Genomic DNA, 23,169 nt, shown 5'->3' with positions numbered 1-23,169 from the left:
CCCTCTTTACTCTGTGTGTTTTTTCCTTCATTTCTATGTAGTATTTATACAATGGTTGTTAGAAACCCATTGAAGAGCCAGAGCCCTCAGGGATACTGAGCGAGCATAAATAGACTCCAGAAAGATATTCTTTTAGCATTTTAAAAATCAGATTTAAACCTCCAGTTGTAGTAATTTTTTTAGCATTTTAAAAATTAGCTTTAAACCTCAATTTTTACTAATAATGTGGATGTCTGCAAGTAAAAGCTGGGTGGGATCAGGGCTTCTTCCTTGCCTCTGTAATCACAAAGGTCAAAGCCTGGCAAGGTTTTCTGCTGCTCACCTAGAGCCTGAAATTTTACCGTCCTGTGAGAAAGTGGGAGGGGGAATGGAGTAATCCTAATCTGTATTGCTAATGCTTTGTTCTGTACCCTTGTCACTTCTTGAAGGAGGGGCAAGTACTACGGCACTCTCAAAAATTTTACACTGACAATGGAAAAAAATCTGGTTAGCCTTTCCATTTCTGGAGCTTCCCAGCTGGACATTTTCCTGTCTCATCTTGTCAAGCTTCCTACTTTTTGTGAAGCTCAGTAGCTGGGAGTTTCCTAAAGGGCAGTGGAATGGAGATGCCTGAATCTCACTGAACATTATCTCATCATGCTGATAGTACTGCTTTGGAAATCCATGTAGTTTCCTGTGAAATATGCAAAAGAAAGGTGGAAGCTGACTGTATACATTGAGTAAAGCTGGTGTTATCTGCAACTGGAGCACATTAAAGATAGGATCTTTCAATGCTGGAGGAAAACACATGTCATATTCCAGAGTCAACCACGGTAGCATGATAATCTCTCTCCTATGTAACACAGCAAGGAGAGCCTTCCCTGTCCACAGGATTTCTGCAGTCTGACTTGGATAGACATAAACTTGAAATGAGAAGAGCTAGATGTCTCAGGGCAGTGTTTCAGTGGTGTCATTTGTCCTAAACAGAGAGACCCCTGCACAGAGTGATTGTACTGGAGATCTCCAACTTACTCAGGATGTGAACACAGATCTGCTGATCTGCTGATAACTGGGCAGATTTCAGCTGGCAAACTATTGTCCCAACAAGATAAAACAACATAGATTCATATTGCTAATCAAGTGCAATTTCTGTTTAGTTTGGGAACATGAGTACATATTAAAGCCCTAAAGAAATCTACCAGAAAGATAAAAGTTTATCTCCTTGGAAGTAAGGAGCAGACCAAATAAAGTCTTTTAATGAAAGGTATAAAGCAGTAAATTTTATTTCTAGCTGTAACTCTTCAGCCAACTCAATACCCTTACACTGGTGATCTCTCCTTGCTTAAAATCTCTGCTGGTTCCTCGTATCCACTATAAGCATTTCAGGAAAAGCCAAGGTGATCACTTTTGATGATTACCCTGGAAAGCACTGGCCAGGATGTTCCCTTTAACTATCACATGCTCCATGCTGAGGGTGTAGAAATGGGTAAATGATACAGCCCTTCTAATTCAGAAATAGCTGGAGAGAGGCTCTGTGATGCCATTTGGCTATGGGAGCTCTTTGAACCCTATTTTCAGCCTTGGGATTGAAAGTGTTCAAGGAGGCTGTGCTAGAGGCAGACCCAGCAAGGGCAACATTTACACCAGTTCAGTATGGCCTTGCTCTTGAAGTAAGAAAAGGGGCTACTTTATTTGGAAATCAATATTTGAGTTATTTCTGTCTTTTGATCCAGTGGCATTGCACAGAACAGCACATTAGCATGGTCCTAATCACCGTGGCTGACAGCAATGCAATCCATGGGGACTGGCAACCAGGTGCTAGATTTTCCTTTCAACCCACATCTCAAAGAACATCTGCAGGCATCAGGAGGAGCGCAGTGGGCAGGCCAAGGACAATTGTAAATGGAAAAGGTATGCAGTATTATCTGCATTATGACTATATCACATTAATCACGCTCCAGTGAACACTGAGTGTTGTTATTGAGTTTGAGTGATGGAGCCACTAATTCTCCTTGGGTAAATAAATATTCACCGTCTGTCAAGGTTCTAGCTTCTCCCCCCCCAAGCTGGTTGGAAAAACGGGTGTTTAATCAGCTCATTGTGTAACACCATAAAGCAAAGATGTCCACCGTGTTTTGTGATGGGACAGTACTTTTTGCTTTGAAAAGTGATGTTTTCCTGGAAAACCTTCAACAAATCCATCCCCCAAACACTGAGAAACACTGATAAATAAATGATTGTACAAGGGGCATTCTTCTAAGCTGTGTCTTGCCCATGTTTGGCAGCAAATGCACGAGCTGCTTATAAAAAGGAGATGTAACAAAAATCAGCCTTTGGCGTGGTACTGAAAGGCTGCATTTATTGCTTACCAGAATTCTTTTTTTTAACTGCTCAGAGCCTTCTCACCATAATATGCTTTCCTTTGACTACATTTCCCATGCTAGAAGTGAAAATTGGGTCTGGTTTTATGCAATAAATATTGATTTCTAATCCAGAAAGAGAGTACTTCCAGCATTGTTTCAATCATAGTGTGGCTATTAAAATATAATTGTGGTGGTGTCTGCTACCCTTGCACAGCAGGTGTACATTACTGCAGTCTCTCTAGCTTTATCCTGAGGATTTCAGAACAGTTTCCCTAGTAAGACCCAATGTTACTGTGTTCTGAGACTTCACAGAAATGTCCCAGGACTTCAATAGATCTGAATCCTCTTTGCTCATCAGTGTGGAACCAATGGTTGAAATGAAGGTGTCGGTTGCATTTCCCTGGTTGGATGCAATCCTAAGGTTCAGAGCCTTAGTTTGTTCTCAAGGACACTGTGTTGCTATCCACAATTCTTTAGTCCTTGCCAATGAGGAGGATTTAAACCCCAATACACTCTAATCAGATAATCAATTTCATCAAAAATTGAAATCTCCCAAGATAGTTTAAGTAAGACAAATAAATACATATTGCAAAAAAAGAAATCAGTTTTTCCCCCAATAAACATAATGTTCATTGAAACTGCATATTCTGAACAATTTCATGCAAGTTGTTGTTGGTGTCAGTTTCTTTTGATGAAAACTTGACTAGGCTTTTTCTTTGTATGCTGTAAAACTTTTTTAATGCTTGCTTAAAATATTTTGCACAAACATCTAATGGCAGAACTTTTCTTGATTCATTCTGTACCAATGACATGACAATGGCATATCCAATATAGATATAAGGCATGGTAATGGATCACAGACAAGTTATTGTTCCGCGAGTTGCACTGTAAATTGAAATCTTTGACTCATACAAGCAGTCACTTAAATGTCTTTACAGGAATCTTGAATTTATAACAGGCCTTCTTACAGTCATTCAGTTCATTAAATAATTTCATTAAAAAGAAGCAGTTAGTTACCTAAACTGACCACTCATACAGATAATGCTCACTTTGGTTGTGACGGAGCTATTAAGAGATTAACTTGGTCATCACCAGTTGCAAGTTGTACTTAGTGATGGGTGAAATTGCTGTAATCAGCCTAGTATCTCTGTATATAGGTTTACTCATCTTCAAGGCTCATACTGTCATACCTCTTATCATTACCTGACAATGTGGAACAAGCACCAGCCCTGCTATTATACCATATATTCCGTAGCAGGGGTTGCTCAGAATTTCAGAGGATATTGGAAAGTTGCAATCCCAATAGAGATTGGGGTAGTCTGTAGGGTCTCATAGGGAAATCTTTATTAAAAAACAGTGTTCTCCACAGAGGGGGAGTTTGCAAAGCCCCTGCAGAAAGAAAGAGGCAGGTTATGCCAGTGGAGATTTTTGTGTGGGTAGGCAGGGTCTAAGCCAAAAGCCACAGGAGCTACTGGTCAGAAGCAAAAGGTTTCCACTGATGTATCTTGGCAGGTATCTGATTTGCTGATCCCACAACACTGGTGTGTGGCTGAGGTGGAGAGCTGCAGCTAGAAAGGGAGTAAGGCTGTAACCCCATCGCAGAAAAGGAAACACTTCTTCTGTTATAATATGACCCCCCCCATAAAATAGGCTTCTGCAGGATGTTCTTCAGGTCTGGGACATGCTAAACTTTTTTCTGGTTAAAAATAGTGTTAGCACATGTATGAGGGTTTTTTTTCTGACCAAAGCTGTCATTGCCTTTGAGACTTTTAGTAAAGAGGATGTCTACTTCGGTGTTCAGTTTGCATTTAAGTCAAGGGTTTTGTAAGGGTTCTCCTAAACAGACATGAAGTGGCAAACATTTTACCATGGAAATGACATGTCTTAACTAGAAGAGCATCTTCAATTTGTCATTGCTTTTTGACTTGTGATATAAATAAGGCAGAAATGAATGAACAGATTTGGATGTATGCCACCCACAGTCCTTTCAGACGTGGAGAAAAGTACCATTTTGCTCACGCTTAGCAGCTTCTGATCTTCCTAAAATGGTTCTGGATGCCAAAACCAGTGTCAAATACTGAACACTGCAAACTACTCACCATTGAATCACAGAGGGAGGATCGATCACCTAAGAAAACTCTGCAGCTGGGAGCAAACTAGCTTCCTTCAATTGCAATCATATTGCTGCAGCGATCCTCTTGTACAAGGACTAACTATAGTGCTGCTTATGCATTCTGCTTGCATCTGGCCACTGCTATTAAGGCATCACAAATAAAAATGATCAAATAGTTGGAGCTGACACCAGAAAGTACCGGTTTTCAGCCTAAAACTCAGTTCTATGCTTACTTGTCTGTGAGACTTCACAGCTCAACATTTATAGATAGACCCTCCAGAGCAGGTTTCTTTTGCCAGAGCTGTAACAAGTTTTTTATCATCCTTTGTACGTTTCCTACCCAAAGATGAAATCTTGACAATAAAAGACACCATGATTGATGGAATTTCTCATGCCAGTTGGAAGATGAAGGTGGGGTGGGAGCTGAAAGAAGCAGCTCTTCATACAGTCTTGGTGTAAGGGTTAGGCCAACATTTTTTCCAGGTGTGGTCTTACCAAACTACTGCTAAGGATGTGCCATCCCATATATGCTGGCTCCCAGGACTGACAGGGCAACTACGAAAATGATGACCTAACTCCTGTTTGGTGACAACGAAATGTTTAAGGCTGAAAAGTGTGGGTTGTTTTTTTTTCAGGAAATTTTTCAGTGAATGTATTAAAACTTCATCTGAATATATGACTTCTTGGATAAGTTGCCACTTTGGTCTCCCCTCAGGTTGTAGGACTAAGTGGGAAATGAACAACAGCATCGGCTAATGCCAATGGAGGATCTCACCCTGCAGGGGTCACAGAAGAATCTACATGGAGCCCTTTTGATTTACTGGCAAGGACAGACAGCCTGCTGTTCTCAAGTGGCAGTGCAGGGTTGTGATCTGAGGTGTACTGGATGTCAGTATTGGCCTGTGAACAGACTTCAATATCTCACTGTGCAAATGGCCACGTATGACTGCAAAGACGAAACCTTCCTCCTAAACTGTCTGAGTCAATGGGTAGTTATGCATTTCACTTTTTAATCCTAAATCTGCAAGAGATTAGACTCATCACAAACTCTTACAGGTCAGAGGAAGCCAATGTTGTTACCCACTAGGGCTCAGACATGGCTGTATACAAAAGGTGTCCTCCACAGAAACCAGACATTTCTGCAGCCATAAATTTCATCACTTAAAACAAAAATATCGGCAATAAAATGAAACACCCTTACCCTCCCAATTTGCTTCAATGATTTTCGTGTGGTATCTAAGTGCTCTATACCATAAAGCTACATGTGCCCTTCAACAAAGATATTTTACTTACAGGTTATCAACATGTTTTTCCAGACCAAAAGAACAGGAATTTAGGTTAATTTAATAGAAAAAATAAAATATGGAATAACATTGATTTTGGCCAATATCAATTACAACAGAACTACCCTATTTTACAAATAACAACTGAACATTTTACACATGTACAGTATTTTTTCAGTAAAAATGAATTTGGATATAACAAAGTGTCAGTTTTTTTAAAGAAAACAAAGATATTAATTTCTTCTTTATAATAGTGTTAGAGACATTTGTAAGTATCCAAACAAATTCTTTACAATCCATTACATAATTAAATCTCAATTATGAATATATATTTATATAATATATATATAATTAACTTAAACTTTGAAAGCATTATGTTCTAATTAAACATGTTATACTGAGAAATGAGGCAGTAACAGACTAGTAGTTAAACTAGCACAAACTGAATTCTTTTAAATTTGAATGTTTATCAGGAAATTTGTAATGGGCACCAAAGGAGCTTGCCTGGCCCACTGTCATACTGAACCAGGTTGTAATAGTTTATCTGCTCTCTGCTAAAGGTGGCACATTACCTCTATAAATTTGTATCCATTCATTTGTAAAAATTCTACAATCACTTCTGATCCTCTTTATTTTCTAACATTTACATGCTTAAACACCTGCAATCCATTTTCTATTTGTGTGTCCTGGAAAGATAACTGAGAAAGACATTTTATACATTTTAAGTATTATCCCCTGAAAACAGTATCTTTGAAGTTCAATTTTCTGTTTTCTGCTAAATGACTGTCTTTTAAACAGTATGCTAAGTGAAGTTGATAAAGATATATTAAACAGAAATTTGTACTGGCAGTTGTGTGCCTGGGTAAAGAGAAAGGCAACGGCCACTTCTCTCACCACCCAGGATGGTTTTACAGTGAGGTAACACTGTTGGCCTCAGTAGGACTATTCCTGCTGAAATTTCTACTGTGAGCAGATAAAAGCAGATTAAGGCCCATAGTGACAGAATTGTTGCACCAAGAGAACCATTGATTTATTGCCCTATATGTAATTATTCCTGGAGATGTATTTGGCACAATTATAAATCCAGTCCTGTAAACACATCCTGTCGCATATAGTCACACTTGCATTTACATATGGGCACTATGAAACAGCTCTACATATCTGTATGATAATATCCCCTTTTTTGTGAATGTTATAAGACAACAATAATTTATGAATAATTCTTACGTTAGCAATGTTTTCTGACTTCCAAGCATATACTTTACTCTCGCTTATGCAAACCAAGAGAAGTAGTATCTTTTGAATTTGTTCACTACAGGAACAATGTTTTTTTTTAAGTTTATTTGAAATAGCTTTGACAATTTAAAAAAATAAAATAAAAATCCTAGCATATCTGTTAATAAGCTAGCTGTCTAAAAATGAAATCTATATGACCAAAACCACATTTTGGGCAAACATATATACATACTGCATGTGATACAAAAAGCAGCACACAGCAGAGGAAGTAAGAAAGAAATGTGTGCAGAAATGTTCACTTTTTTTTAAATACCGTTACAAAAGGGTTAGAACTTAGTCCTGCAGCTAATGATGTTTCTGATCCCCTCAGGAACTCAAGTTCACCCTGTCAATACACATAGCACAAAAAAGACTAATGCAAACATTTTTGTATTGTTTAATTTTAATCCATGTAAACGTGTGTCGTATTCTTGAAATACTCTAAACATCTTGAAGGGGAAAGAAGCAGGAAATAAAGGGAAGAAAAAGGACCTTCAAAAAATAGGAATAATCCTAAGGTTGACAGGAAATCAAATCATGAGCTAAACGTTAATTTTGGCATCAAATGCTTTGGTCACACAATACTGACTCTGTGATCCTGGATGCTCAGCTCTAGACACCCAGTTATGAAAGGTAGGCGCGTTGTAGTTTTTCCATTTAAGTTCCAACAAACAGTTCACCATCTCCCCAGACAAAGAGTGGGGGGAGAGAGAGAGGTGGCTTTCTTTTTTTTTTTTCTTTTTTTTTTTTTTTCCTTTTTTCCTTTTTCAGTAATACCGATTAATCTATAAGTCTACAGGAGCAGGAGGATGCTGGGAGGTGTCAGTTCACCCCTTGTGCGTACATGTTCTGCAACACAATTGCTGAAGCACTTTCCGCTGGCAGAGATTGTTCTTTTTCACCAGCATACAGAATCCTCCCTCGGCCCAGGACTCTTCCGTGGCTTCCGGAGGGCAGCAGCAAGAGAAGGAGGGGAGGTTGAAGGTTTGGAGAAGATGGCGTGTACAATGGAGGAAGGTTTAATTTGTCAGACAGGCAGATTTGGTTGAAGAGACCATTCAGGAGCAGGTAGCAAGTAGGAAATTTGGTCCATCAAAAGGAATTCAGTCAACAACATTTTTTTTTTTTTTTTTTTTTTTTTTTCAGGAAGAGATATTGTGTGGTCCGACAGGGAATGATTGGTATCCATTTATGAAAAGGAAAAAAAGATTAGAAAGAGAATAATTAGAAAACAGTGATATTTACAGCAAAGGAATTTGTTCTCATTTTTTATGAATCAAAAGAATAAAACAGTCAAACCACAGAAAAAGAATAAAACATTCTCAACAGAAATGTAAAGCCTATAGAGAGAGTTACACTATTAACCAGCACTTGATTGTTAGGCAATGAAATGAGACCCTCTATGCTTTGTAAATCAACAGAAAAAAAACCACCTTCTGGACTTTCCTTGGCTACCCTAGACTGTTGAGAACGTGTGCTGTGTGGTGGGATCCAACATGGTGCATTGCAATTGCCTGAAGGCACACGCACTGATGTGTTGCCCTTTCACGGCAGCTGCACTTTGAAGAATGGGGGAGACAGTACTGAGATGGGGCATCTCCAGTCTTGGGCAACTACATGTGTATCTGATTGAAGTTGCACGCATACAAATGAAGAGAGATTTATCCAACCGTATTAAAGACCAAACTGGTATGTCAAAAGTTTGCATTGCAGAATTCATCTGCAATACCATACTGAGACTGTGGTTACTCACAACTCTTAGCATTACACTTCTTCTTCATTTGTCCATCTATATCTGACCTTCTCTGGACTTGCTCTAGATTACAATGACACTGCTAATGTCCTGATGTGAAAAAGTCTCATGACTGGTTTACCAGTACCTGTAATATAACTTTATGATGAACAGGATACTTTTCAAAGTTTGAAGGCTTAAATTCCAACAGGAGCTGTAAAGGTCCACAGAAACAAGACACAACCCTGCACCCTTTCTTTTTTCTTGTTTTTTAAGTCTTTGGTAAAACCCTTACTAAATCCAGCGGAAACGAGCTGGACTGAAGGGTCATTGTTAACCTTTTCTACATCTGATGTGAGGTATCTTCCACATGGATTAGCACTGGGCTTTGTTCTGGTATGATTTTCTTGTTGGATTGTATCTACAAGTAGTTCACACAGTAACATTTTTAGGGAAGCACGGTGTTATCTGCAATTGTGACATTTGAATGGAATGAATAATTAAGCCAATCACATGTAATAAGAATGCTATCTTGGTTGCCACAGAGAACTTGGAGGAAGTTCAAATCTCTACTACAAATTGGGTGCTCCCTATTTCAGAATTCTTTTGTTCTCATTACCCTTTCACATAATTCAAGCAATACTACAGGCCCTTAAAATCTTTTTTACTTACCAGCATTTTCCCAGTTCAAAGCGGTGAAATAAATAAATGTGATTCTACTGATAGCATACTAGGGTCTTCATATAAAAATCTTTTGAAAGCAATGGCTTTTGAAAAACAGATAAAGAAAGAAAGGTAGGTTGTTGGCAGGGGGAGAAACTATTTTAGGAAAATTCAAGTAAAGTGGATGTGACTAATCTTGTTAATACACACAGATGTATTTTCTCCTTTTCATAAACCTGAAAAAATTAAGAAGTAATGTAGACTTCAAATCAAGACTGTAACAAAAGAATACCAGACCAAACCAATCCAATACATGTAAAAAAGCTGGCAGTGGTAAAACAGATCTTTTCAGAGAATTGCACTCACCATCCTTGCAGACTGTTCCTACTACACAGACACCAGTGTCTAGGTTATAGCCGCTTGGACAGCTTGTACAGTTTCTGTCTCCTTGACCACTGCAATCCAAACAGCTGGCATCACATCTGAAAGACAATGGCAGGAGCTGGTCTTATGGCGTCACCAAATGCAAGAGTTCCTAGGAGACCTCTTCTGTATTGCAAAGGCCTTGTTTGCTGTTTCTAGAGGTACCAGATGCTATGCTGCTGCTACTACTCCTACTCCTACTACTACTGCTACTACAACTACTAATCTCCCCCTGCAACCCAGTCTTGTTTCTTTCCTCCAATCACTTTCTATTCACATTTTTACTAAATAGCTGCATTATTCTAGAATTTTATGCAGAAATACTCAACAAAATTATTAAGCTGATTGTGCCTATGTGTACCAGCAAGGCATGAACTAAAGCCACAGGATGGAAAAGGCTGACCTGCTGCCCAGTCCTTTCATCACCCTTCGGGCTCCATCATATTTGCATTGTGTATCTATTATTTTTCTTTTGTGGAAAACACATGGTGATTCCCTTCCTGCCCTGAACTCAAAGTGGGTCAGTAATAAATGATTCCAAAGGGCAACAAATGGTATTTGTTTAACAAAGAATGGAATAGAAAAAAATGTCCCTTCCTTGCGCAGCAAAGCACAGCACAGCCTTGTCCAAGATTTTTCCACCCATTTGTACACTGAGTCAGGGGAGCTATTTCGGACAGCAGTCTGGTAATATATTTGTGCCATGTTTGTGAATATGCAGCTGTAGAACGGAAATGGTCCTTATGAATAGTAATTAACTTGCAGTTAAAAAAACTTAGTTTGACTATTTTTGTTTGTTACTGAGAAATGCACATCCTCTGCCGTATTTGTAAATTTTACATTTCTATGCATATCTACTTAGAGTCTCACTACAGGCTTTTTTAAAGTGAAGGACACACATATATGTACAAGAAAAAACACTTTTAGAAGACCTGCATGAATATAGCTTGGGTTAAAATTAAAAAAACCCCTGCTTTTCCATAATTTGCTTAGCATGCAATATATTTTTTTAATATTTTTTGAAGTCAGCAGTGTTTTATGTTCTTGTAAGTATTATCTTTTTCAACATAGTAATAGCTAATATACTGCCAAACATCAGACACTGATCATACCTTTTGCAGCTTTTGTATCCAATTTCAGTAGAGTGATCAAGATAATAACCACTACTACAGGACTGCACACATCTTCCATCTTCCATGAAATAACCCTGTGTGCAGTTTATACAGGCATCTACTCCAGCACCTTAAACCAGAGAGAAAATATACTATATTACTGGCTAGTTCCTCTTGTGGCTTAACAGACAGCACCTCTAACTATAGCAAATCTTATAATTTTAGAGACTATGTTTTACCTGCTGTACTTTCTTTCAAATAGTAACATCAAGAAATAAAGGTACATGCTTAGAATAAACAACCTTACATAATTTCAGTATATCTGAAACGGCTGTTGGTAGTTCTAAAGCTCACACAAAATCTATCAGTCTTTATTCCATCCCAGCAAAGAAAATGGAGGGTATTACTGGAAATCAGAATGAGCTATACTGAGGAAAAAAAAAAAAAAGAAGAAAAAAAAAACCAGAAAAAAAGAAAAGAAAAGAGTTTATGCACACTTTCAGTTAGAAAACAGATTTTCATGTCAGTGAAAGAAGTCTGCTGTATTTAAAAAATATTAGAGAAGTATGAAGAGAATTAAATTTTCACACGTAAACAATCATGTTATACTGTAACTGTGATATAGTAGAATAAAGTCAGAGCTAAAAACACAAGAGGAAAGGAAATGATGCAGATAAACGTCCATGGGGTACCTGCACATGTTGCACAGGAACGGTGACATGGTTCACATTCTCTACCATTATGGTATTTTCCTTCTTCACAGCGGACAGCACAATTAGTGCCATGCAAACTATTGTAAAAAAGAAAAAAACAGAGTGTTAGGGCAGATAACAGCAACAGAGGACAAACAGGTCATGCAAAAACCCAGTAGTTCCCTTTTAATGAAATAACAACCCATATATTAGGATACACCAGCTTCTTTCATTGGTCATATTTTATAAATTTAGAGACAGCAATCACTTCAAGTTGGAATGAAATGCAGTTTTGCCTATGGTGAAATACAGAAGCTGTTTACAAACTCATTGTAAATACTACTAAGTAGTAAGGGACAAAAAAAAAAAAAAAAAGAAAAAAAGAACAATGCCAAAGTGTACTAAAAATTCAGGCATGTAAAATGCAATTACCCATGAGGAATTTGGCACCGGGCAAGCATCACTGTATTAAAAAAAATTCTAAGGGACTTGTTAACAAGATCACGTGCTTCTCTTGAAAAACCAGCAACATCTCCGGATACTATGCTACAGCACAGGTTAAGAACAGATTCATAGTGAAGGAAATCACCACCTCTTTCTGCAATAGCAGTTTCCTTTGAAACCTCCTATCTGAATGCCAGTTCTGCATGGCTGGGGAGATTTGTCAAGATTACAGTTGGAGGTATTCTGCCTGCAGGCACTTTTGAGAGAGAGCACAAAAGAGTGAGTAACAGAGGAAAAAGAAATAGCATAAAGAGACATTTCCATGCTTCCATCTATGTAGCTGTTTATGCTTTCATGTTATAAGATGCCTACAGGAGTTTGGGGTTTGTTTGGGGTTTTTAGGTTTTTTTTTGTTTGTTTGTTTGTTTTGTTTTTTGTTTTTTGGTTTTTTTTTTTAAGCCAGGACTTCTCTGCCATGTTTGCCATCTTCTGTGGAACCTCAGCTTTCATCTAGTTTAACTCTTTCTCGAAAAGTGCTCTTCAGCTCTGGGGATTACCACCCCGAGTGAGTGCTAACCCTGCTTTACAGATTGCATCCAGCAAGTCATGTGTGCTCAGCACCACTGGGAATTTTCAAGACTGTATATGGTCCCAGTTTAGAAAAAATTAAATTAGCAATTCAACAAACCTAACAACCCCTGCTTTCTTATTATTTTTCCTCAGTCATACACCTCAAAGTGCTTTACAAGGCAGGTAGCATTATTATGTTTTTACATATGGGAAAACTAGTAATTTGCCCAAGTTTATTTAATGAGCCAGTAACAGGATCAGAACTGGAATCCAGGTCTCCTAAGTCCCACCCAGGGCCTGGCCCATCGATAACTCTGCCAATGAAATACAGCAAATTTCGAACAAATGAGGAATATGAAAGGTATATCCTGCAAGGCTCCATTTACCTGTCACACCTACAGAGATGGTGTTTTTTTCAAAATGTTACCAAAAATCAATCTCAGTTTGCTAATATTGCCCAAGAAAACATGAAGTTTAGGTTCTTTTAACTTTTTATATTTCAATTTCTCCTTCTCTTCCCACAGCGAATGGACGTGTCTACTTTCTTCAGTGGTGCTACGAGCTACTGTTTGTGGTAATGGACAGGGAAACTCAGTTCTTGAGAAATAAAGAAAATGTGGACATAAATTTTCTATAGAAACTGTGTCCTATAAGGTCCCAAATCTATATGATCTTCGGTCTCCTGACATATTTGCCCGTAGTAGGAACTTCTAAACTGCTAATTTACTAATTTTATTTTGCAGATACGCAGAAGGTCATGCTGAGTCTGTTAAAGTTCTTCAGAATCTTAATATGGACTGCAAATTTAATAACATTTTAAAAGGAAAGCAGATACTTGTATTTCACAGACAGTGTAAATAGACCAATTTTCTGATCTGATCCCATGCTTTCCTTCCCATTAGATCACACTTCCTTTTCAAAGGGTCACTTTTAAAAAAATAGAGATGTTCATAATAAATGTTGTGCTGGCACTTGGATAATCTAGATGAAACATAAATACACAGAAAAGAGAATTGCTTTACAAAATGTAAAGGAATCCAGCTATTGCTGTCCTAGAAGCCAACAACATTCAGCTTTTACTAAGGGATGAAAATCCACTTTGATGGAAGGTAAAAGCTCAGTGTTAAAATATTCGTGGAACACTCACATTCTGCAAGAAGAACCCCTACAGATACTTAATATTGACTTCATATTTTTTGTGGCATAAAGCCAGTATACATTCTGTCATGAATTTTATAAGATTTTTGACCTTTGCTGCTTGGATCAAAAGGTCATTCATTCATAAAGGAGTTTGAAATATGTACTGCTGCTTTGTAGGTTTTACCTATCAGTTTCAAGAATGATTAAGTCCCCCTAAGAAGAAAAAATATCCACTGCTGTTTAAAATGTGTGCACACTATATTGTAATAAAATTGAGCCTGAGGTACTTGAGATAAGTGAATGACTGGATGTATGAAGAAATACAATAAAGATAAGAAAATATTTTCTAACTATCACAGGAATGAATCAGAAAGATTAATATGATTCATCAGCTCTACCTCTAAAATAATTTTTGACTGCCACACTGTAGGTCAAAAAAGTGAAGAAGCCAGCTTTCCACATAACTGTGGCTTTTATTTTACCTTAAATGAAAGGTCTTCTAAAAATCTGTTGTTAGCCAAACCGGCACATAGTAGCACAAGAAAATACTATATTACAAACTAAAAAGCAATGGAACACATGAAATGAGGGCCACTCAAGATCAAATAACTATCTGATGTTCTTCATTGTGTATCCACAGCGCTGTAAGCCTCTTCAGGTATTGTGTTTAGCGACACCCATAATTTCCTTACCTTAAGCCATGTTTGCATTCTGTGCAGATTTGGAATTCAACACACGTTTTACAATTTTCACTACATTTTCGGCAAACAATCTTATCTACAAAGGAAAAAAAAGGAAAAGAGCCCAGAAAACCTTGGTCAGTGATGTTTAATAAAACTATATGGATATACTACTACATAACTTATTGCTTTCTAGCTTGACATCAGGAAGGGAAGCAGCAAACTATACTAAAATAGCTAAATTCTGCCTATCATTAGCTTTTCCCATCAAACATCAAATGGCTTAATCTATTTCTAAACATTTGAAGTTATAGTTGTACCCTGAGAAAAATATGCTTTGAGGTCATTAAAAAGTCTTCATAAATATTTTAAATTCACATTAACTGTTTGCAGTATGGACTGAAATCGTCTTTTCATATAACAGTGATATGCAGTAGAGATTGCCATGTGTTCCAGAGACTGTCCTGCAATTTACCTCTTACACTTTCCATGTAAGCATCCTGTTCTGTCTTCCTGATTTGATGCTTAAAGACACACCTGCATGAACAGGTATGATCTTAACAAAGTCAACACATAAATTGCTTAACACCTTCCTTTTCATCTCAAGAGCTCCCTACTTTAAGAGATGACTCTCTCTGCAGAACTGTTGTCTTTTGAGATGCAGTGCTGTGTACCTTTCTGAGAAGAAAAGCCTTCTGTTGTGGAAAGGAATTCCCTTTACTATAGTTCTCACACAGTGAAAAATGGAAGAATTGAAGTACTAGCTGCTTTTACTAATTCTCAAATACACAGCTTCATGACGAAGACAGCAAAAGGTTAGGTACCTGGATGAACAAAGCTCCTGAGCACATATTTATCTTCTAAGGATGTGTCTAAAGATAATTGAAGTCACTGCAGTGTTAAACACATTTGAAAATATGTTTAAGTATTTTTGCTAGCCAAAGCTAGAAATGAAACACAGGCAGTCTACTTGGCAATCACAGGAGGAAATTGAAGGCAGGTGTCTCACATGGCAGAGCATTACTGCTCTTGGGTTGTCACACCACCGCAGGTACGTAGGTCTGCCAGAACCTGCAATTAATTGCAACCATGTTTTACATCTGAGGAGCCCATTTTTCTTAGAGCTCTAGTTCAGTGGCCATGGTAGATTCCTCAGCTCTCTCTTCTATCTGGTGCTATACCATATGAATTTGGGTGAGTGGGGAACTCCTCATGTTCAAAATGTGGGTGCTGCCTGTCCCTTTCTGGCATAGCGATAATGTGCTCAGTCCTGTGGCTGACCTGCTCTTGAACTGCCCTCGTTCTGCTACTGTTACTGCTAGCCACAAGCAGAAAAGACATCCTGCCACTAAGGATGGTTTTTAAATTAAAGGAAGATTTTTGAGGAGATTCTTGATCACACTTGGCAACAGTTTAATAAGAGGAATAGGATAAGAGATAGATGCATCAACATACACTTTTCCTGCTCATAAGTATTCCAGCAACCTCCCCAGATCAAATTCTATAGCCCACAGTAAAGAAACAACAAGAAATACTAACTCTTATCCAGGTAAAACCCATCAGGGCAGTTGGTAATACAGCTATTGGTTACTTCATTCAGGTAGTAGCCAGATTTACAGGTCATGCACTGGTCACTATGGCCTCCAACACAGGTTTCACAATTGGGTGAGCATTTTTTACAGCGTTTCTTGTCTGCATTGTAGTGACCAGGTGGGCAGGTCGAAACACAGATCCTGCAGACAGCAGGGAAGAGAAGGCAGAGTCGTTAATGAAATAACCTGCCACCACACTCCTGGACCATGACTGCAAAGCAGAAGTATTTCTCAGCATTGCTGCTTCTCTAATGATCAGATGTTTACTAAGATGTAACCCTCCAAAGCATTGCATCAAGGTGCCTCTTCTCTTCCATTTATTTCCCTACAGCATATGCTATCTCACTGGCAAATGCCTTGTCAGACAGTCATACAGTACCATTTTTGACCATCTACATTTCTTCCTATCTTGTTCAAACTCAATAACAGAAGCTGTAGTAGCTATCACAGTTTTATACATATAGCCTCTTATGAAAATATAATCAAGAGATGGGGAAATAATCAAAGAACGGTGTTTGAAGGCTGTACTTTAAATTCTGATTAGCTAGTGGTTTTTTTTCAACTCCTAAGAAAATTTGTCAAATTCGGTGGAAAATGAATTATCCATGACTGCAGCAAAGAAAAGAGGAAAGGAAGTTAAGATATATATTAAGAAATCTATGAAGTAAAGATTTTTTCTCTTGGTCTTACCGTGTGTTGTTCTTAGATTTGTAGTAGTAGTGCAAACAGTCAGTACAATGATCTGGTCCTGGACCATCACACCCTACTTTACTGCATTCTGCATTGCAGGGACCTATAATAAAACCAGAATATGGGGCAGAAAGGATTAAGACTTCTTAGTTAGTATGTAGCACCCCTTAAGAGACAGTATTTTAATGCAGGATGCAGTTAGTCTCTTCCCCTGTTTGATTTGAGTTCCAAATAGTAATTTGGCTCCCCCCAAAAGCAATGTTTTTTAGTACCTGAAGACCTTGCAAATCCTGGCCTCAGTATTTATTCAAATGATTTGTAATTTTTAGCAAGTGTGGCATCTTCTGTAGAATCTATCAAAGAGAAACTATTTCTGGGTCCAAACAGACGCTTTCCTAATGAGTTACAACTCATTTTGAATTTTATTCAGAAATGTTCAAAGGCTTCTGTTGTTCATAATAAGGACTTATTAGCAAAAACACTTAGAACAAGCAGGTAAACATATATGATGAACAACATGATCAGTGGCTACTCTGGTTACCAGCTGGGTAATAACTGGTCCAAGTGGCTACCAGTGGCTATAGAACCAGCCACCAGGGCCCAGATGCACTTCCCTCTGTGCTGCTACATGCTGCAAAAGCCTTGGCTAATTCTTGCTGATTAGCAAGTCTTCCATCTCACCTGCACTCATGTTGGACTCGATGATCCTTATGGGTCCCTTCCAACTCGAGATATTCTATGATCCTATGTTTACAGTTTTCAAATAGGTCCTTCCTGCTACGGGAGGAGAGAACCATCAACTCCTGCCTTTATGTAGGTGAACAAAGCCCATGGGTGAAGTTATAACTTTCAGGATCACTGCTCTCTCATGAATGAAATGCATTGAGTTTGGCAGCCACCTTGAAATTTATCCTAACATCAAGTAAACTTGAAGTAAAGTGAGTTTGCTTCATACAAAAACTTGAGAAGTTAGTGACCTTTACAGCAGAGATGGTAGTGTTTCATCACCAAAACAAGGAGTTCAGCAGCGCTCCATCTAAAATAGGGACTGTGGGTCTGACACACTGTGGCAGGAGACTGTAATAACAGAAACTTCAAAACTGAACTTTGTCCTGGTGTTTGCTTGCAGGAGCTATACTTAAGATTCAACAGCCCTAACCATCTACATGATGCTCCTAACGTTGGATTACATGTAGGAAACTGCCAACTTTACTTATTTTGCAGTGCCAAAAATCTAACTCTATTAAAGTCTAAGGATAAGGTTGAAAAACTTCTATAGAGATCCATGACAAACAACACAGATGTAGAAGACAATGTTCTTCATATATATGTATGAATATGTATGTATATGTATTTTTATATACTTATATGAAAAGTAGTGCATTCTTCATAGTATGTTGTGTAGCTTAAAAATATGTAACTCCATGCTTACAAAGTCATAAGGATGAAATAAAAATATCTAACTTTAAATTATGAAACAAAAAGTTCTGATCTTAAATTAAGAATCCACTTCACAGAACATTTTACATATGCAGAGTGTCAGGTCACTCCTTAACCTATTATGTGTTCAGTAAATGCCCAATCAGAGTAAATGAATGTACGCACCAGAATAGTCATCTGTTCCATAATCTTCTGTAGGGTCTTCAACTGGACTAGAGCGCACTCTTTCCACTTTTGGAAAATCATTTCTTGGTGAGTAAGGCTGAATGGATGTTCCATATAGTACTAAGGACCACTCTTTCAATTTCCCTAGAAGTTAAGTATTTAAAATCTAGTTTTAGAAACCATTTCTATTTTCTGTGTCTTACAAAAATGTATCATTCTTAAAAATGACTTTGTGAGTATGTATAGAAGACATTGCTTTTCAAATAAGTGTCTTCAGTTTCATATAGGTAGTACAATCACTGCTTCACTATAAACTGAGAAAGCATGCTTTAATCAGATTTTCATTATGCTCCAGCCTCTTGTAGGTCTAGTAAAAGTTTGCACCACAAGTTGAACTTAATATAAACAATCAACAGCAATACCTTTGGCCATAGCGTGACTTGGAAAATGTGTATGGTACTCAACAAGGATTTTTTGCTCTGGATTTCACTTCCCTTCAAAACATTAATTATCCAGTAATTATTATCTGAGATCTTTTAGCTAACTAGCTGTATTCAGAATTCTGACTTAAGAAAGGGGTTACGCTGTGTTTGTTACTCAAGAGTACTTTTCATTGGCTTACAGGACACACCTCAATTAATAAGAAAAAACTTCTTTTAAAATCTACATGGTAGAACATTAGTGTACCCTACCAAACCAGCATAATTTCTTATTTATTTGCCCTAGTTATTTGGCAGATATATCGCTGCATTGTCTGTGTTCATCACTAATATTTTACCCTCTCAGTACTTGAGTGAAGAAAGAAAAAATTGTTTGCCTCCCTGAAGCATTATCTGATTTTTTTTTTTTTTTTTTTTTTTTTTGTGGAAGAATAAGAAGATAAATGTATATCAAGTCATCAGTTCAGGCTGTCAGGACACAAAGTGTGAACTTCCCAGTCCCCACATTTCTGTCTATACTACCCAGTGAATTAATTCTGTGAAAGAGCACAAGTCAGCCCTGGAATAATGCCTAAAGTAATGATGCATAAAAAATACATCCTTGTTTGAAAAGATGGAACATAAGTTTGGTCTTAACCTATTCTCTTGATTATATTTATCTATGTTTGAGTACCTAGTTGTAAATGTCAAATTCTTATCAGAAGAGAAAGGGAACAGAGGAACAGGGAGTATTTATTTTCTGGATTTAAAAGATCCTGCTTTGGAGGCTGTTCTGTGGTTAAAATACTCTTCCCTTAGAACTATTATTTAAAAAGAAATGTAATCCAGGTATGTCTCTTCTCAAGAAATTCACATAGTATACTTCATGTAAAATTAAATTCAAGCCATCTTCCTCTTCTTTCATTTCAATGATACTCAATAATTTGAGTTTTCATATTATTCACTTGGACTTTTTCAACCTGTGCAAGCAAATTAGTTTGACCTTTACAAGTGATTTTCTGTATTTTTCCCAATGTCTTCTGGTATCCTCCATTGACATGAGCAAGACAATACATTAGGTCTCCACTTTTACATTCATCCTTCAAGCAGTGAGCCACAATAAGCAAACCCACTATCTGACAGATGATAGCCCAATTCTTTTAAATAGTTTATACTGGGGTTAAAGATGGGAATCTGTCTCTTGCCAACCCAATTTAATCTTTCTGGGATGCAAATTTCTACACTTCATACAAAACCATCTCTGCTCTATACTCAGTTTTTGAGAAGAAACTGTAGGCAAGAGAATACATCACATGACAGTTGTTTTACACAGCAGCTTCCAACTTTTCAGAGCTAAAGCAAAGCATTACTTTTTTTAAAGAGATATTCAATCCTGATTTAAAAAAATGAGCTGATGAAGAGTCTACCACACCTGCTGCCAAACTACTGGCTAATTACCTTGGCTGTAGAACTGCATTCACCTTATTTTCAATTTGTCTTTTCCTACCTGTAGCTCACAGTTCATGTCCCCCAGCTCTTTAGTCACCGCTAGATTAAAAAGACCCAAATCACGTATTTTCTTCCTGTATAAACATGTGGGGATCAAGTTACCTCTCAATGTTCTTTAGAGTGATTCAGCTGGGTCCTTAAAGGAACTTTTCTTTTCAGGAAAGGAGTCACACAGTGAGCTCATTTTTAACCAGATATGCAGCCATCTCTACAGCCTTTTCAAAGCTACAGCTTCTCCACATACAGTCTCTATCCTTTTTGTGTTTTAACCCAACTTCTACAGCATATGGACCACAATATATTGGCTGCAATAAAAATGTGTGTTTTGCTAAGTTATTCAGATCTTTTCTTCCGCATCATTATTATGCTCCAAAGATCACTAAACTTTCCAAGGGCTGATTTTATACTTCTTCCAGAACGCTGGTAAAAATACTGAATACTAGAAAAAAGTATATGCAAGAACCCACTAAAAATAACCACAGGTAAAGATGTTCCTCAGGCACAGTGTATTGTGTCTGGACTGTACACACATGGAAGGGCCTGTACTAACATTACTGCAGGAAGGATTGGTGCTTTGAATGTACACCTAATGCAAGAGGGCAGTGAGGGGAATAATGCAGGGTCTCTCAGGAGATTAGCTGCCTTTTAAGAAGGGTTCAGTAAATAAACAGGGGAAAAATTCATGTGACTTGCCAGCAAATAAATGAAGCCTGCCTCAAGGCAGGTTTAATTTGCACAATGAAAATATTTCAATAACTAAGTATATATACATACACACACGCTTTTATAATGAATAAACAAAGTATGCAGATTTAAGCCAAAATCTTTCTTTCCCCATTTTTGGCTGATTCCATCATTTAGTTTGGCTAGAATAATCCTTTACCCTGCTTGTATTTAGTATGTAACAGAGGTCTCATATTGTATGTGTAGGAGAAAGGGTATATCACAGTGTTTCACAGCAAGCACATGTCCACCTCCATAAACTCTACAGAATTAAATGCAGAAATCACATGCACTACTTTTATGAACTGGACCCTGCATTTCTTTACGGGTAACAGATGTGGCATTACCTTGCCAATGGAGGGATATGATGACATGTTGGCCCTTTGTTCTCAATTTGATTACAGGAAAACTGCAGCTCTTAATTATAAGACCTTTCAATAGCTAAACAAACACATGCACACAACAGAAACAAGAAACAGGCATGATGTGATATCAGTGTGATAAACTGCAGGCTACGGTGATAAACTGAGAGGCACCATAAATTGTGTTCAAGCACCTTTTGTTTACTTCACATTCTGTTCAGCGTGGAGACTAATCCCAACATGCCCAAACAGCTGAGTTTATCCACCACTAATATAAGGCAGGCACTTTCAAATCTTTCAGAACAGAAGTGTTACTGGACAGCTTCCATCACAGGTCAACCACTGCTCTAGAAAATTGGGGGACATATTACTAGACAGTATACAACGAACCTTGATCTAAATTCACAACCAGACTGCATCTTGTGAAACCAAAATGCATGTAAAAACCTAACCAGTCTCAAGCACTGTTTCACACTCCAGTTAAAGTAAAGAGTAAGTTCTGCAGCAGGATTCCTTCAGTGTATCAGCTTCCTCCGCAACCTTTGGTTGTGCAGGTCTACTTTCTCCGCATCCTCTGACTTTACTGCCCCTTTTCTTCCAGAGTTTGGTCTTTAGGCTTTAGTCCTCATGAAGCAAAAGAAATCAGTCCCATGAAATTAGCTACTGTAGTACTGGGAAGAGTATATATAAAGTATTGGTATTGATAAATCACTAAGATCTATACAACTATGTATGTAAAACAGCAGTGTGCAGGAACAGGCTTTAAATGTGAAGCTGGAAATGTAGCTGGCCACTTTTAGACTGTCCTGTTGACATAAAGAGGCTGGAAAAGATGTCTGGACAATAGTCAGGATGAACAGTTTGCAAAATGGGACTATGCTACTAACTCTTTTCTAGGCTTTAGTACTGGGAGTGTGCCAGGGGAGTAGCTGAAACATGTTGCACTGTGGCTGTCCTTCATGCCTGTTGGATGAACCACTGGGTTCTGGTACACACACAGGTGAAGAGCTACCCTAACTTGTCCTTCAAGCCAGAGACGTTCCTGGCTGTGTCAGGAATAACAAGTACAAGACAGAGTTGAAAATAATTGATATTTTTCTCTTTTCAGTAATTTGATTAAAATTAAATTACTTAGTTGTTGTTTAACTCCTCCCCTCTATCAAATTTTAAAGCACTGAAAATTAAAAAAACAACCACAAACACTAAACTGCCCCTCGAATCCCTGAACAGTTCTGCTCATAGTCTATGGCTGCTTTTCCAAATACATTTAGTGAATACCTCTTTCTAGTGTACTGGAAACTTTGTTCTGCATTTACCGGTGCAATTAACATCACTTAGCTAAGAACATTTTACCACTGCAAAACTATAGTGAGACATGATCAATGCAAATAAAATGAAGTGAAAATTGAAACATTGGTAATGTTGTTTTTTCCTTTCAGAGCTCTAGAAGATGTTAATCAAGATTTTCAAAACGCTGTGCTTAAAGTTAACCACTTGAGTATACAGCTGACATTTGAATGACACTGGCTACCCTAGAGTTACCACAGACATTAATAAAAAGTTGTTCACTGCTCAGCAATTTTGAAAATCACACTGATTATCTTGGTCTTCAATAGGGACTTATTGGCCCCATATTATGTAACAGGTTTTAAAAATTTTGGCTTATGACTGCTGGTTTAGCATCCTAAAAAAAAATTCAGGTTATGCAGACAACTGAGACAAGCAATAAGAGAATATGATTTCATGGCCAGACAGGCAGAGAAACTTTTTTAAAAAGCAGAGAGATTGGCTATCTGGCCA

General features: G+C 37.8%; 1 protein-coding gene across 2 annotated transcripts in view; it reads right to left on the bottom strand.

Annotated features, from left to right (window-relative positions):
• Window positions 1-23,169, bottom strand: part of PCSK5 (proprotein convertase subtilisin/kexin type 5) — a 256,599-nt gene that overhangs the window by 52,293 nt on the left and 181,137 nt on the right. The window contains exons 14-21 of one of the 2 annotated variants that reach the window (XM_049795547.1): window positions 18,357-18,500; window positions 16,752-16,854; window positions 16,009-16,202; window positions 14,482-14,566; window positions 11,636-11,733; window positions 10,944-11,073; window positions 9,775-9,890; window positions 6,114-7,956 (exon numbers count right to left, since the gene is read on the bottom strand). In XM_049795547.1, coding sequence (XP_049651504.1) covers window positions 7,841-7,956; window positions 9,775-9,890; window positions 10,944-11,073; window positions 11,636-11,733; window positions 14,482-14,566; window positions 16,009-16,202; window positions 16,752-16,854; window positions 18,357-18,500 — 986 coding nt within the window. In that variant the 3' untranslated portion in view covers window positions 6,114-7,840. Of the gene's footprint in view, window positions 1-6,113; window positions 7,957-9,774; window positions 9,891-10,943; window positions 11,074-11,635; window positions 11,734-14,481; window positions 14,567-16,008; window positions 16,203-16,751; window positions 16,855-18,356; window positions 18,501-23,169 lie in introns of those variants that run through there. The other variant, XM_049795548.1, reaches the window with a different exon arrangement.

This window comes from Accipiter gentilis, chromosome Z (genome assembly GCF_929443795.1).
Source record: "Accipiter gentilis chromosome Z, bAccGen1.1, whole genome shotgun sequence".
Classification (NCBI taxonomy): Eukaryota; Metazoa; Chordata; class Aves; order Accipitriformes; family Accipitridae; genus Astur; species Astur gentilis.
Note: the sequence above shows the minus strand (reverse complement) of the source record. Positions and strands in the feature narration are given on the sequence as shown.